At 32.5% G+C, this 18275-nt stretch overlaps 1 protein-coding gene across 1 annotated transcript; it reads left to right on the top strand.

Moving 5' to 3' along the window:
- Positions 1 to 8107: 8107 nt before the first annotated feature.
- On the top strand, positions 8108 to 8257 carry LOTGIDRAFT_111984 (hypothetical protein; the record flags this gene model as incomplete). The annotated part of the gene is made up of 1 exon (XM_009049605.1): positions 8108 to 8257. A coding segment is annotated over one exon (150 nt), but the record flags the coding sequence as incomplete, so codon positions are not given.
- Positions 8258 to 18275: the final 10018 nt, after the last annotated feature.

Here is an 18275-nt window from a genome sequence, read left to right as displayed (position 1 = left end):
GTCATCATCATCATCATCAATAGTCATATCTACTTTCCTTTGAGCTTCAGCAGCAGACCTGGCTGCATTCTTGGCTTTGTTGTTCAACTCCCTTAAAAGGTTAGTTTCTTAATTCAGATAATTTACGCCAGACAAAATTAGTTTAATTACTTGAAACATCATAGATATTTAAATTATGCCTTCATATTACATGTACATGTATTGTTTATTGGCTGCATGTATAAAAAGTTATATAAAAATTTTTTTAAAAAACATACCGGACTTCACTTTCTTCATTTTGTAACTGAGCTTTAAATTTCAATAATAAAGTTTCACATTCTACAAATATCTTATCTACATCTTTCTTCTTTTCTGAAATTCAACAAAAAAATAAATCAAGAACTTGTACATATATCCCTTAGCACACTCAGTGAGTGACTGATATATCATTACTGACCTTCTTAAATAAGACATTTTATTTGATTCATCTCAGTTGATAAAACACACAACTGGAGTATAACACAATCTGATCATCCAGATTGATGAAACATTTTCTAGAAAATCAGCCATTTATAACCACTGATGACATTTGCACTTTTTCAAACGTGATTGATTAAGAATGTTCTACAGAGCGACCCGAGGCTCTCACTTACTTTCAGCAGATCTAACTTGACCATTGATAGGATCTACGTCACTTTTCCATTGTGATCTCACATCATCTGATGTTATTACTTCTTCAAATATATCACTTATCAATGAATTCAAATCATTTAGCTTGATAGTGGACTCTTCTGCCATTGTTAGCTCTCTCTTAAAAAAAAAACAAAAAAAACAACAAATTAATCAAGTTTTAGATAATAAATAATAAACCTATTACGGTACCAACCCTCATAAATAACTTTCTTCCTGCAAACAATTAAATCATTGCAACTGGTCAAAAAATATTTCAGCAATGTTTGGACTTTTTTTTCAATTTAGCAACTGGCTATTTTGGATGTTTACACAATCATATTAAACTTACATTTATGATGTCTTATCAGTAAAGGGAGATAAATAATAAGTCTGAAACACCTGTCTCTACTCCAGGCTCTGATGGCTATTTTGACAGTTGTCGGGTGGAGAAGGGTCAGAAAAACTTGACCACGTTTTAAGGGGATGCCGGTGAGAGATTATTTTTAAAAAAAATTCTCTTTCATGGAACTGCAGACATGACATAACAAATAAGAAGGAATGAATAGAGGCAGATGTTTCGTTAACATTTTTGTAGACATTCAATCTTGAACTACGTGTAATAACAAATCAAATGTGCATAGACAAAGGTTGGGCTATTTATGTTACATTAAGATATGGATACAATACATCTCTGAATTTATTTTTGCATTTATCTGTCACTGCCTCTTTCCTTCGAATTTCAATATTTTCTGTGATAAACAAAACAAAGAAACCGGCTGCACTCCTTGCAGAAGTCATTCATTGTAGCTGTACAGTCACATAAATATCATTAACTATTATGCTTCAACAACCTACCAATATATTAGTGGCAATTACTCCATGGTGATCACTTGAAAGATAACAATTTCATTCAGAAAATTGCAGAAATCCAAAAGTCAGAGAGCAAAAATTAGAAAAAGCATCAAATGTTTCAAGAGTTACATCCCCTGTGTTTAATGTAGACACGATTATCCCGTAAAGACATGGTCCAAACTACTAAAATGATTGCCTGAAAATTTTAATATGGATATAAATTCCAATATTCCGTCATCTCGGCAGCCCCGTTGAGGTCCACACCTGCGTTTTACGGCAAAAGACCCAACCCAACTTTTAGAAATGACACTCATCAGTCACAATACAAAAAATTTCAGAATAAAAAAGAGTTGCCTCCCATTGATTGCATTTATGATTGTGAACGTCGCCTCCTGCTTTTACATACTAATGCATTGACCTATGTCCTACAAATTATTAAAGCACCCTCAGTCCAATTGTTAAAAAGACGTTAATATTCCTATAGTCAATTTCCATGAACATCTGAATTTAAATCTGAATCAGGAAAAGGAGAGGGAGCATTTCAGAAATGGTCTTGGCCTTTCATCTTAGAATTATCAATCTGTTGTAACTTAATTGCAAAGATCAATGGGCGTTGTAATTTCCGCTGTTCACATTTATAATTACATCTTAAATATTCTAAACCATCGATATTCCATATAATATTCCGACGATGGCCAAGGTTGAATCAATCTGTTAACGTCCAGTCAATGAGCATGGTCAAAACTAACTAGCCTATTGTTTGCTTGGTTCCATATTATAGTTCAATTCAATTTTGGCTATTTCAGCACATTTTATGATTGTGCGTAACCAAGTAATAAATTTATCTGTCCACAATTTACATTGTGACCATTATAGATTGTGAAAAAAATTATGAGTCTTGTGACCAACTACCTCTTGGCCAATATTCACCTCGTGATATTAGCCTATTACTGAGACCAATTTATTGAATTTCTGGGACCAAATTTTCAGTGACCAAATCAATGCGAGAAAATTCTGGTGACCAAAATTCTGGTGACCAAATTTTCTCAAGGACCAATTTTTCGCGTCCATATAGAAAATAATCTAGACTACAAAACAGAAATTAAAGGGATGGATCCATTAGCAAGCGGTCTTGTCAAAACCTGTTCAACTCTAGGACGTAGCATAATAGCCTACAGGTTTTTTTATGATTGACATAAAGCTGGGATTACGAGCCAAAATAACCAGACCTATAGAAGAATACGCGTAGGCCTATAGACTTCTTTAAAAGGACAAAAATGAAACGTATTGGAAACATTAAGAACTAAAACGAGTTTTATTAAATATGAAATGAGAGACGTGAAGACAAGAGTAATTTACTGACCGGAAACATTATCAACAACTCAGACAACTTGCCTCTTGTAGAGATTCTCTAATAATTGAAACAATATTGGAAATGTCTGGACGAAAATCAATCTAGTCGCGAACAGGTCGCTAAAACTTCTTAAAGCTACGGACGTGACATATTTGATCTTGGAAACCTTTATGAGACGAAAAAGAACCACATTATTGAAGCAAAGAAAATCTGATGCCATTTTTTGTGAAGTTGTGATCCTACCTCTACATATAGGGATTCTTAATTGATGTGCTTCGGCAGACACCATTTTTTCCTGATCATGATATAAATAAAAGCACATTTTAAACTCTTTTGAGATGGAAGCGTTGATTTGATACATTTGACGGGGTAGCTACAGCAGAAGATCTCTTTAATTCTGCTGCAAGAATTATTACAAAGAAGAGTTATCCCCCTTTGTCCAATATTGAATCTCGTTTCCTGTGTTACAATTCGATGTCGAATAGCTTCTACATTTGGATGCAAGTACAAGTAGTGGACAAGAAAATCACCAAGAATATAAAAAAGTGTTCGACAAGGAAAAATTTATCCAAATATCAAAATTAAACTTTTTAAAAACGCTTTAGGGCTACTTGCCATTCTGTTGCATAAAAGGTAGCTTAGACCTACCCGAAACACACAAATGAACAATTTTAAAAACAGAAGCTATACAACACGGTCTGATTTACCATCAAGTCGTGGTTTGGATAGCAAAACAATGACCAAAAAAGTTTGTAAACAGGGGATTACGCGGATTGCACAGTGTCCAAAATACTATGGAGATGGCAGACTTTTTCAAAACTATTTAAAATTTTTATAGTAGGACAATATCGCCTCTTTGGGAATAAAAACGTTTTGATAACATCATCCTTGAAATCTTACAATTATAGAGCTTTATGTACTTTCTCAATTCCTTTAGGCTTGAAAGTAGCTTTCCTTTTGGTCAGTTAAATTTAATTATCAAACCAATTTCATATTTCGCTTCCTCTGGCCATTAAATTTCGATATATACCAGCTTCTCCAAGCCATGTTGGTGTCCAGTGGTGGTCAATCGATAATTTAAGTATGTGTCTATTAGAATGCCAATCACATTTCACAATATAATTGAGAATTATAAACGCTATTTATCATAGGGAATTAAGAACAGGGCCTCCTATAGTTTATAATAAAGCTAAGACCTCACAAATACATGGAGACTATTAAAACGATTTCTAAAGCCATATCAATCGCTACTGACGATACATTTCGCCTAGAAAAGGTACTGGGGTAAGGCACTTTTATCGGGTCATAGAATTTCAGAAAACATTATTGAAAAAATATTTTGATATTGCTCTCATAAAATGTATTTGATCACAGCTGTATTTTGTATAAAGATATAGATAAACAGATACTTTTGCCAACGTGGTTGTCCAAATTCCAAAAAACGCACATCAGATTATATTGGAATTCTAATGCGAACATCTTTGTGCACCAGAAGATAATTTTTGACAATGCTGATTGAATAAATAATATTGTACTGGCTAAATTTTGAAATTTTGAAATACCATTGAGCCCTGTTTTCGAAGGGTATAAAAGAATTTGTGGAGCACTAAAATCCACTTTTTCAATACATTTGCAAGGCTTAGTATACGTTCGCAAAACCTTACCAGAACCCTTAGGGAATATGCTAATATAATTTGCCTTGTAGAGACCCTGCTAGTCAAATTGACTCATCAGTTGCGATTGTAACTATCTAATCATGGTAGTGGTCAGTTTTCCTCATCTACTTTCAAACACGATCGATTAGTTGTTGTCTTCACTTTTCTTCCTATTGTATTGCTACATAAAGACACTTAATATCATCCTATAATACGTTTAGTCATTTTTTATTCGCCTATTATTTTCTAAACGAGTTCGAAAACGTATCAATATTATTTTTCTTCTCGAAAACTAAAACCGTGCTAGAACATCTTCAAACGTATTAGGAGCGCATCAGATTGTATCGCGCCTTATAAACGAGTATTTAATTGCCACTTCACAATTGCAAATGATGTCTTTTGAAAGCAGCTGGACCGTAATTGTCGTTAGTGATATCATTGTCAAAGACCAAATTTGGATAGAAACGATTTTTTTTTTTTTCAATATCATTTTTTTTTGATAATTGGGCTTTAAACGAACTGGAATGTTTTAAATTTTTGAAGATTTCATATATAGGCCAAGATCTGCATCCCATATTTCTAGATACGTAACTCAAATTATATTCTGCGACGTTCCACAAGATGAAAATAAAAGAAACCACTTTTAAGTAAAAGAAACCACTTTTAAGTGTTTAAAGTTGAGGTATATGGTTGCCCAATATTACTGTTTTTCTGTTGAATTCTTCTGTGGCCATTTGATTTCACTTGGTATAGTAAAAAAGGCCAGAATTTTCGAAGAAAATTGCATGATTCCTGTAAACAAAAGGGCAGTTTGTTGCACCTTCAGAAAGCTGTGGATCAGCGATTCTTTAAAATGCCGATATTTTCACTCAGTTCCATATAAGATTTTTACATGCAAGTACAATTTAAGGGCATTTTGAAGAAGCAGAGGAATTTTCTTGACTTTTGGAAATGAAAATGTAGAATTGGTATTTAAAGCCACTCCGTGATTCCATATTTTAATTGAACATCGTTAAGGTTTTAACTAAATGTCACAGTTTCAAAAGAAAAGACTATTACAAAAAATTCAATATGTTAAACTCGGACAATATTTTTTTCTAATTATGGATTGATTAATGAGTAACAATAAAAGTGAACTTTTTATTGTCCATTCTATTTTAATATCGTGTTGAAATAAAGTATTTATTTGTCAAAAAGTTATAAATTGTTATATTGAAATGACTCAAACAAAAGGTGCGGCAAACAGTTCTATCAAAATGAAACAACAATTTAAATAAATTGGATTTTTAATTAAACAAAATTCACTAATTGCCATTTCGTTTTAATGAAAAACCTATAAAAATGTTCAGCAATCAGAAAACGAGCTCCTTCACAACCATGTTTGCACGAATTCGATTTTAAATCTTTGCATTCAACGATGCCTTCTCCGTTGTAAAGATTTGTCTTTTCTGTCTAGATCTTCAGAATTCTTGCCAAATTACATGTTAGCAAGGTTGAACTCATCTACAAAGTCAGAATTTTGGAAGGATTTTCCATGTAACTTTCCAATACCATCTTTGTAGTGTAATCCATGTCTCTGTACCAGAACATCTTTTGAGCCTGCCATTTGATATCGCTAGAAATGGACAAAACTGGCTATAGGGCTAACTTAAATACAGATACATGCTTATGTCATGGTGTCAATCTCAGAGGGTTGATTCTCACTTCTTCTATTCCAATGTGTCCATGACGATGACCCTCGTCCAAAAATACCTTCATCAGCAACCATCCTGGAATAACATGGATACATCGCATGGTGATGGCTGATCTACGATTGATCACTCAACATATTGTCAGTGATGTAGGTAATTCTTAATCTTAGTTAGGCTACGAAATTTCATCCCTCTATCGTAAATTGATCACAAATATTAGAATATATGGTAATTTTCAGATGATCGCCATAAGGGTGGTGTTCGGGGATGGAGGATGACTTGGTTATTTTGGTGAAAGTAATAACATTGCTGTATATTTGAAATTGGCCTTTAACTCTCAATACTCGATAGATTCAACTTCAAATGTCTAAAAAAATATGACATTAACAATATCAATTTTTATTCAGTTTTTTTTTTATATTTTCTCTTTTTCCCATGAGTATTGCTAGATTATATAATGAATAAGTTTATAGTGACAACAAATCGAGACTTGTTTTAATGAAATCTTCCACTTGAGCAGAGAATCTCAACATGTTTTGGGCGCCATCAGTACTGAACGTCTGTTCTCTAAGGGGCTTTTATCTATAGCTGTCAATTCCCAATATAGACATCAATATTAGAAAGATATAAGCTGAATTTTAATTCCTTGTTGATATTAAATAAAGATTTTCTCTTGGGCTCCAAATCTGATATTGCAAACGTTTACAACTGGAACTGTGTAAGAGGAGGTTATTTTCTATAAATACTTAGAATTTGGAGTGACCCGAAATTTGAAAGTTCAACCTTCTCTCCACTGTGCATCCCAGTGAATCCGCATTTCAAACTTTTACAGAAAACGTTCAGCCTTAACAAGGATGTCGCTATGTGGCCATAATTCGATATGGCAGCAGATGACTTTGACATCACAAAATTGACCTTGATGTTCAGATTATGTTATGTTAATCTTCTATCATATCAGATGAACTTTACTCTCCTGTATTGTTCAAATTATATTTGTAATTATCGACTACAAGAATATCCATGATGAAGACCAGTAAATTGGTCGACTTTGGTTGAGATTTCTGATCTGATCTGAAGTTTACCTTCAATGTGTGAAATGTTAATTGTCTGTCATTATACTGGTGAGAACTTGTTCGTTATAGTCCGAAAGGTCGTAATTCTAATAAACAAATTCTGCCCGCGTTTTCTGGAAAATTGGCTAAAGATATAAGAATAGAACTACTAGAATATGAAATCAGATTTTAATATAACTTTCATCACATCGTCAGATTATAGCACCAGCACTGTCAACAAGTGACTATCATCAGCTTATACCCTAAGTGTCATCAAATTATAGCAGCAAAGTCAACAAATATAGCATCAGTTTCATCAGATTAGAGCGTCTGTATCCATATCATATCATTTTTATAGGAATAATACCATAAGTGTCATCAAATTATAGCAGCAAAGTCATCACATATAGCGTCAGTTTCATCAGATTATAGCGTCTGTATCCATATTGTATAATTATTACAGGAATTATACCATCAGATAAGAACATAAGTTAAATTTATATCAACTGTATCATCAGATTTTAGTAACTGTTTCATCAGATTATAACATCTGTATCATCAGATTATAACATCTGTATCATCAGATTTTAGTAACTGTATCATCAGATTTTAGTAACTGTATCATCAGATTATAACATCTGTATCATCAGATTATAACACCTGTATCATGAGATCATCAGATTGTAACATCTGTATCATGAGATCATCAGATTGTAACATCTGTATCATCAAATTATAACATCTGTATCATCAGATTATGAAATCTGTATCATCAGATTATAATACTTGTATAATCAGTTTATAACATCTGTATCATCAGATTATAACATCTGTATCATCAGATTATAATACTTGTATAATCAGTTTATAAAATCTGTATCATCAGATTATCACATCATTATCATCAGATTATCACATCAGTATCATCAGATTATAACACTCGTATATCAGTTTATAACATCTGTATCATCAGTTTATAACATCTGTATCATCAGATTATAACATCTGTATCATCAGATTATAATACTTGTATAATCAGTTTATAACATCTGTATCATCAGATTATAACATCTGTATCATCAGATTATAATACTTGTATAATCAGTTTATAACATTTGTATCATCAGATTATCACTTTAGTATCATCAGATTATAAAATCGATATCATCAGATTATAATACTTGTACAATCAGTTTATAACATCTGTATCATCAGATTATCACATCAGTATCATCAGAATAGGCTTATAACATTGATATCAAATTGCGCAATCTGCATAGCGTCAATACGTTTTCCTCTTGGGCTCTCGGCTTCGAATATAGGTGTCTGCAGATCATTCCTTATATCAAAATATTCAAATCAAGCGAATTTCGAGTTTTCGAGTTAAATTCTGTGGTTATCGATATTTTGAAAGTGTTGGATGTGCGATTGTTAACAGTATAGTTAGTAGTGGACAGAGATCGGTGTATTGGAGTATGACTATGGCTCGCTCTCTCTAATAATAATCTTAACCATCTCACTAAATTGAAATATGTGATAATCAATATTTTGCCTCTCGTTTTCCATAAAGATTGGGAATGGTAAACATTGAAATATAGAGTGGTCAATTTTGATAAAAAGAAAATATAAAGCAGACCATATTGGAAATTTCTATTGCGACTCTTTCTTTAACTTTGATGTATTTTTGGATAAAAAGAACTCATTCATTCTTTTGAACTTTAAGATTCTTTAAGTGGGAAAGAAAAAAAATCAATGCCATTTTGAAAATGATGATTGGTTTGAATGTCGTGACTGGTCAGCGAGACGGCTTGACTATCATTTAATTTTCTTTTATGTCCAATACTTTAGTAATTTATTGAAGAATCGTGGACGATGTTTCGTGGAAATCTGAGAGATAAAACGGAAAAATTTGCATAAAATCCGATCGATTTTAATAAAAGTGGTAATGACCTACAATGGTAATGGTCAGTTGGAGTGAAACACGATTAGATTTTTTATTTCCATTCAATTCACTTCCTCGACTTCGATTTCAGATTTGTTTACTGCGTTTTAATCCTATATCTGACCTTGAAAAGTCAATACGTTGGCGGTGCCAGAGATAAGAGGTCTGCAATATAGGATTGGCTTCTATATAACCTATTCTTGGACATAGAAGGCGTTACATGCCTATATTTAAACAATTAATGATTAATCTGTGTAAATTTAGATCTTGCAGTTCCAATAATGACCATAAGCATGCAAATATATCATGTTAATTGCCATTGGGAATGTATGTAGACTAGAGTTTACGTATTCCAGATTTGACTTTAATGGTCAATTTTCGAAATTGCCGAAGGAGGAATTTTTTCTTTTGGACATTTCAAGAAGACTGTTTCCCGTTTCCAAAAAGGAGAATATCTCAAACCGGAAATGCATTTGGGTTTTTTTCAGATTGGGTGTTTATTAGGCCATTTGTTTCGCTGAAATTTTTAGTTTACAAATACAACACACCATAATAAATCATACACTCTGAAATATCTAAAAGGCTGGACCTATACTATTAAAAAAAACTCTTGTGATGAATATGGAAAATTACATTCTCTGTATCTTTGTAAAATTTATATATTAATTAAATGTAATTGATTTTAAACTATAAAATTTTAATTAAATTGACCCATAGGTTAATTAATTGATCATACGACTCAGTGACAATGAAAGTAAATCATTGAAGATATTAAATTTTAATCATGTTTCACAAGTCAAATTCACTGAATCCTTATTATGTTCCTGCATTATCATAAGATATATCTTGAGAACTATGAAACACAGCCTTGGTCACAACTGGACAATTCTTTTGAAGGAAATGGATTTTTACGCCTTTTTTCTGCACTCATTATGCCTAATGAGGACATGGATTTCCATGCAGTATGCAATGGGGCAAAGTTTGCCATGACGCAGGAACAACCTACTATTTTTCAATTTACATCTGCTGAGGGTTTAACATATGGGACCTCGGTTTATTGTCCACTCAAGCGACGAGACTTTTCTCCATGCCAACCTCTCCGACCTGCATCACTGACAGGTGGACAAGGGCATTATCCAGGGGTTGAACCCTAGGCCTTCGGATTAGTGAGCAAGGAAGCAAAACCATCAACAATTATCAATCCCCATGGTAAAATTCGGAGTTCCAGAACTACTCACAAACCTATGACAACGAACAGACAAGAATCAATCCCTTTAATCTAAAATATTTTTTCCTTTCATCTGAATTTGCATTTTATTCATTAATTTTTAATTTTTGGGGGTCACTTTTTGATGTTATATTGGTTTTCAGTGTAATTGTAAAAGATGATTCATTTTCTCCGTGTTTTCTTAAGACAACTTGTCATTCACGACGTTATTGAAATTGTGAAAGAAAAAAAAGAATTTGCATGAAGATAAAATTGGCAGTTGAAAGTTAAATTTCATTTGAGTTTGTGTGTTGTCCGGTCCCGTCAATATATTGGTGACTCACAAGCATTAAAGTTCATAAGCACCGTTTCCATGGATACAACACAACGTAGCGTGTTATGTGTAATAAAATAGAAATGTAATTTGAAGGATAATTGAAAGGTTGAAACCGGGCTTGTGAAAATAGCCCTTTATCGATCAAAATGACCTGTCCATTCAACTCTCTGGCCACTCGCCAACAAACCAGATAAAAATGGCGCTTTTCAATTTTGACACAACAAAAATCATAGATTGAAAAGAAATGTAAATGAAACACTTAAAAACTGATTTATTTATTATGGTAACACAGAGTATGAATAAATCCATTAAAACTTAAACCGCTTTAGTATTGAAACTGAAATCGATCGCCTCAATGGTCATAATCAATGGTATGAAAAATTCCATATAGCCTTTAGTATATGACCGCTCTTTTATTTCAATATGAATTAACTTTCAATATGACAAAACAAATTTCATAGAAATATCCTTGACTCCCAGCTAACCCCATGGCATTATTAATAGGTGTCCATGTTTGTAATTTCCAACACTTATCCTATAGTATCAGTAGATTAAAGTATTGAAATCAAAGGCAATACAAGTCATTCAATTCAATGTTCCAATCGACATTAACACTTGAGTATTGATTGTTGCCAAAGACAAAAGCTATTTAAAAAGAATTGTAGATCCAAAAGAACTTGTATATTTGACCATAGTATTTTCTGATTTTAAATTTATCGATTAGTTTGAAACATGACCTTTTAAGGCAGGTGCGAACCAGTCGATAAAACATACAAAATAATCGGCCGGTTGTTGTAGTTTCATTATCAAAACTCTGATCAATAATAATTTTATTACTTTGAACATTCTAATTAAAATTTATGTTACGCCTCAATAACGTTTTTAATATTAAAAAATCTGCAGAATCAAAACCTGAAAGATGCATTGCGTGGTGCACGGATTTCATAATCATTGGATCAATTATTAATTAGGGCAAAAATCGAAATTAACTCCTTTGATTTTTTAATCTTAATTTTCATCAATCGCTTAAAATAACCGTAAGAAAAATATCAATTTTAAATGTAGCATGAAAGCAGATTGTATCAAATCTGGAGGTAGAGTTTTGTACAATCAACACTGGCAACCAAGCTGGAAAATTTATTGAAATCTCTTTAAATAATTAAAAATCAAAATGTCAGAATCGGGAACAAATATAATGTATCTAATTCTTTTGAATAAAATCGATTTTAATGTTTTATTGTGCTGTCAATCAAACAAAAGCATTAGTAATTAGTTTATATGGAAATTTGATTTTTCATTTAGATTGGAGTTTTAACAGCTAAAATTGTTTGATAATATTCATTCCAATTTAATTGCAATTTTCATACACACACGTTTTATACAAGCGATGCCTTATATTGAAAATTCCAATTATACTCTTTGGTAAATACCGATTTTATCTGTACAAACAAGTGTTAAAATTTAGTTTGTTCTATGAGATATGATATACAATCATAATAACATGATTCTATTAAATGTTTTTAACAATAAATCTCTTTTATCATAAAATTCCTATCTGATTTTCTCTATAACTCATTTGATCGCTTTGAAATATATGTCAACGTTTTAAGAACTGTTTAATGGCTGTTCAAATGAATTTCAAATCGACCAATAAATAAATCAGAATTGGCAGATACCTGGTGAAGACATATACTGTAAATTAATTCCCAAATTACATAATCGAGTGAATATCCAAACGGAACTTTTGTGGTTCTAAGATAACCCCACTGATTTATACCATAGCATTTTAACAGTTTTCATGAAAAAAGTCCCGTCTATCCCGGGGAAAATGAAAGTATACAGCCAATTCTGTCTCATTTTCCAGATTAAGGTCATGAAGATTCTTTGAAATGGCCCACATTAAGATTTCAACCAATCAGTAATCAGTAATCTCTTTCCACAGACATTACAACTTCAGAATCTCCAAAATGAAGAATAAGCGACTATGATTGGTCCGTTACACATGTTCTTGTTGGAATCACATTCAACAAATACACTGGCCTAGGAGCAATAGATAAGCTTTTTGATTATTATCTGAAAAATGACAATGGAAAGTCTGACTGTCTGTTCTCAGCAAGCTGGTTCAAGTTCCCCCTTAAACTACATAGGTCTCAAATACTATGACCAATGCTCTCGAGAACTGTTCCGATGATGGTGTCGACCTTTTCCACCTGAGTTCCCCCTGCTATGACCAGTGCTATAAAGAGGTATTTCTCGTCTGGTCATTTAACAGTCCATGATTGCAATGAGCAAGCCAGTTTCGTACAGGCTATGCCCCATCTATGGTTATATTGTATTGCAAAACAATATATACCATTAATATCTGAACACCTCTGACCATGGTTGTGTTCATTAATAAGTTAGATTATGACATAGTAAAAGCAGACAGAGCTTGGTTCCTAGGGTGAAAAAACAAGTCTGTTCCATAAAACCTTATCATCTAAATCATATCAAATTCCACACAGACATGATATAAAAAATCTCGTTGTTTTTCCTCCTCTTAACACATGTTGGAGTTGAAAAATATTTTATTTATAAGCTGACGTCTCAAATCAAGTAATCTTTTGATGGCCGTCAATACAATTGAATTATCATTCCATATCTTAATTGAAATTTACTGTTTCTACTCTCAAATTCTAATCGCATTAATCATTTAAAGGGGAATTTGCATGTAAATCTTTATTTTAACATTGGATACTATCTAGTTTGGACATTGAAATCTAATGTACAACATGACTTACAAGTTTTAGACAGAAGGCAACATTGCAAATATTATGAAGGTGGCATGGTTCTACAAACTGGCACATGAATAGTAGAGAGGGTTAATGTACAAGTTTACTTATAAGCTATAGACAGAAGGCAAAATTTCAGCCGAAAATCATGCAGGTGGGATAGTTTTACAAACAAGACAATTGAACACAAAATGAATTGGCTATCATAGATATACAAAGCTATAGACCGAATCTTTGGAAATAGCCATACAGACCAACTCTGGAATAAAAACAAGATAGCAAAGAATGCTTAGAAATTATTACGTTCATGTTACAGACGCAGGAGGCAAACCTGGAAAATATCATGTAGGTGGGATTTTTTTACAAACAAATAAATTGAATACAAAACTACTAGACCCTCGGAAGGCTATTTTACATGATAAACTACCTGTAGAGTTACAAACTGGAAAATAGATAAAAATTGTGGGGCTCATTGTAGACTTTTTAATGGTTCAGTGTTGTTTAGATACCAAAATATATGGTAAATTTAGCTCTTAACCCGGTGAAAATCTCAAAAACCAGCAAACCATTAAAAGTAACATTTTAAATCTGGGCCAATACCCTTGGGATACCCATACGTATATCGCGTCCGAGAAACGGTTAGGGCCAGATTTGTAAGATCCATGATGTTTTGTGAATCTTTATTCAGTAAAATTATTTAATTATGATATTAATATGGAAATTATCAAAATTAATTAACTCATTTTCACTATTCAAATGAATAATTAAAGGCTAGTAAATATGCTAGTGAGGCATGTCACCTTATTATTTCACTGCAAGGTTCTGTTAGATCTACTCAGTACTCAACATATATTATCTATTGAAGTATATAAATAGAACGTGGAGAAAAAAGATATGCATGGGAAGCTGTAAATCATGGAACATATTGGCTATTCTTGTTATGCAAAACTATATTTTGTATTGTGTTCTTTTAATTAGGTTCAGTTGACAATGAACGCTGATGGACTAACATCTTCCAATGTCAAGCCATTACGAACTTCATCTAATACCATGACTGCAATAGCCACCTTTCTTGAATGTATCACGGAAGATACATGATTGTTGTGAAAACAGCCCGTCAGAGCCTTCGACAACAAGACTATAAACTTATTCTTTACAACCTTTCTGTCGAATACTCTGATTGGCTGGCGTACAATCTAACCAAATTTAATTGCTGCAAGACAGACGGCTATTGGCAAGGTATTAGGCGCAGATGAAATGGTGTAGATGTGTGGCCGATAGCAATTAAAGTTATGGTTATCAGGATAAAATGTATCTAACCTCTTACCAAAAATTACAAAGATTTAAAAAAAATATAGTCTGACTATTTGGACAGTTAATCAACTTAAACAGTCAAAAAATGACCACTGTCCGAAGTTTTTGAAGTTTTTATTGTCAAAATTATTAATGTCTGACGTCAATGTAAATAAAATTATAATTTATAATTCAGTTTGTGCTTTAATTTTTTATGTTCACGTCCAAGGTTAAATGTCACCAACTGGCCTAACAGTTTCCACTAGTTCATAGACTTAATCTTTTGTCGGCTACTCCAGCCGATAACCGTCAAATGCTGGAAAAGAAGCAGATGTTTCGGACTACAAACTGAACATCATTCGGAACTTCAAAAACAAAAATGAACATGATTAAAAAGTTAAAAACTCAATACTGAACATCGTGAAGAAATGAGACTACGGGGCCAAAGATGAAATCAAAAACTGGGCATAAATAAGAATCTAAAAGGTGAAATTCAAAGCTTGGCTTTCAAAACTTTCTTTTGCCTAAAAATCTAAAACTATCCGTTTGCCTACCAAAATCTAGAGTTAAAAGAATTTGTTCTTAATAAGAGCAGACGATATTTGTTCAATGGTCAGTAAAAAATATTTCGTCTACAGATTCTTTATCAAACAAGAGATCAAGGACAAACTAAAATATTACAGATAACCTTAACGACGTTTATTCTCTGAACATTTTAAATATTATTTCTCAGAAGATAAACATTGTCTAAAGACATTGAAACCATAGCCACTTTTTCAACAGTTAAATCATCGTGAGAGAGTCAAAGGACAAAGAGTGGACAATGGACAGTTGAAATATTCTTTTATTGACATTCCAAAACCTCAAAATTCTTGGTCAGTTTAGAAACCAAACACCTTAAACATTTTGAAAAAAGTATTAGTTTACTTTTATAGTTCATCATAATGCCCATTCTTTCATCTACTATTTACCTTGAGTATTCAGCCAGACGATTTATATAGAAATGAAATAAAAGTAACGATATGTCTGAAATGACCCCTGACCCGACCTACATGCTTTAGGTATATATATATATATATATATATATATATATAGAAATGTGTAAGATTATTGTGGACTAGCCGCTCATTCGAATCTGCCTCACACAGATTTGTTTTGGAAAATGTCTCTAAGTATGTTAATGTAGGCCTGAGTAAATACACATTCGGATTTTCCTCGCCACACACAATAATCTGTCTAGTGATAATTGACATGCCCAATAATTAGTCTAGTGATTTTTTACATGCCCAATAATTTGTCTAGTGATTATTTACACGTCCAATGATTTGTCCAGTGATAATTGACATGTCCAATAATTTGCCTAGTGACAATTGACAAGCCCAATAATTCATCTTGTTATAATTGACATGCCTAATAATTTGTCTTGATACAATTGGCATGCCCAATAATTTGTCTGAAGACAATTGACATGCCCATTAATTTGTCCCGAGACAATTGGCATGCCCAATAATTTGTTCTGGGACATTGACAGGCCCAATAATTTGTCATGTGTTTATTGACATGCCCAATAATTTGTCTTGTAATAATTTACATGCCCAATAATTTTTCTTGTGATAATTGACATGCCCAATAATTTGTCTCGAGATAACGAATATGGTGTTACCCATTAAATTGTTATATGATGAGCTCAAGATACGCTTTTGTGCTAAATGCCATTAGACTACCATGCACAAATAATTACCAGTTTTTGGGTAGACCCTTACCCTTTGATAAATATAAAATCACGGAGTGTGAATGTCAGAGCTCAAAATCGCGATTTAAACTTTCAGCAGATTTTGTCCTCTTTTGCATTGGTTCCCTAGATTTGTTTTTACTACCTTATTTAATTGAGAAAGTTGTTTATTTGCTTCAGTGCAAAGGGTAGAGGAGGCGTTGAACGAAAGAAAGGGTACGGGGAATTTGAGAAAAAGATCTCTATAATGTTACATTGAAACATCTAGAATCATTCATAATGTCCCAACATTTAATGTAATTGTTTTTAGCTTCTGTGTCGAGTCTATTTACAATCTGAAACGACTCGTCTTTTCGATTATCAGGTACAGTCCACTCGTATAGGTTTCTTATATACATATCAATGTACATATCTACCTTGGCAATAGATAAAGATATACAGCTGGAGAAAGTATAATGATCATACACATGGTTTATTTTGAATACCAAAAGTTCAATCCAATTTTTATGATTTTAGCTTGGAATTCTATTGCCAATGTGGGCATTTCGTTTTGTTTATCTTAACAGTTTCAATTGGGCCTGATGATTTTACGAGTGAATGTTATACGTACATGGTCTACAACAACAAATAATGAAATTTTAAACCACTAGATTATCAAATGTTAAAAGTTTAAAGATGGGGTCTTCCAATCATTAATAATCTACAAAATATAAGTGAATCATTTCTTTCATACGTTTCCTGCTATACTATCTGTACCAAAGAACGATTATATTAATCGATCATTAAACTCCAAACCTAAGGCTTAAATATATTGAGGTAATGATGCATTATCCGATTTCCCAGATTAAACCGTGCTTCGTATCCATTATCTCAAGAAATGGATATGAAATTTCAAAATGGAGCTATAGAACCTTTAAATTTTGCATGATACACTGCGTAATTCCGTGGGTATAAAAGCAACTGTTGGGACACAAAACTCTGACGGACTCATGGACTTACAATTCAACCTGAGCATGATACAACGTAAGACATAACACGCTTTAAAGAACCATTATCCAATATCTCACGGACTCGTCATTCAACTTGAGAATAGAACTAGAGTCTTGCATGACACATTTATTTATTTAACCCAGTTGGTTGATAGTAACAATATGATACTGACCGTTGTACAGACTTGATAAGGTTCGAGTATAAAAATACAATTCCTCTATAAACTGGACTTGGTCGATTAAAATGTTAAAGTTCAAACAGCTGTAGAATTTCTAGGGTAAAATATTGGATTACACTAAAGCGATGGTCAGTCAACTCTGAAGAAGAAAATTAAAGAAAATGAAATTAATCGTGAAATTAAAAACGAATGAATGAAGTTGTGATGAAGGAGGAATGACTTAATTAATTAATTAGATATGTTATTCTTATTTATAATTTTGACCTGACGAATTTTGCGCAGTTAATTGAAATATTTTTCTAATTTGTTGGTAATTATAACCTACAAGCGGCAATGATGAAATGCTCGAATTTCAGAGATGTAATTGAAAACTTTAATTTGAAAATAAAATGTTGAAAAAAAATATACAGAAATTCAAGTAGTGTTATACAAATGATTTAAAAATCAAACCATTGGTAAAATAACTTTTTTCAAGGTGTACAATTTTTCACATGCTATGACAAAATTTATTTAACGTAATAGCCCTAATGTTAAGGAAACTACCCCCGTGACGTCATGGTATGAGCAAAG

Source organism: Lottia gigantea (assembly GCF_000327385.1).
Source record: "Lottia gigantea unplaced genomic scaffold LOTGIsca_14, whole genome shotgun sequence".
In the NCBI taxonomy this organism is placed as follows: Eukaryota; Metazoa; Mollusca; class Gastropoda; family Lottiidae; genus Lottia; species Lottia gigantea.
Note: the sequence above shows the minus strand (reverse complement) of the source record. Positions and strands in the feature narration are given on the sequence as shown.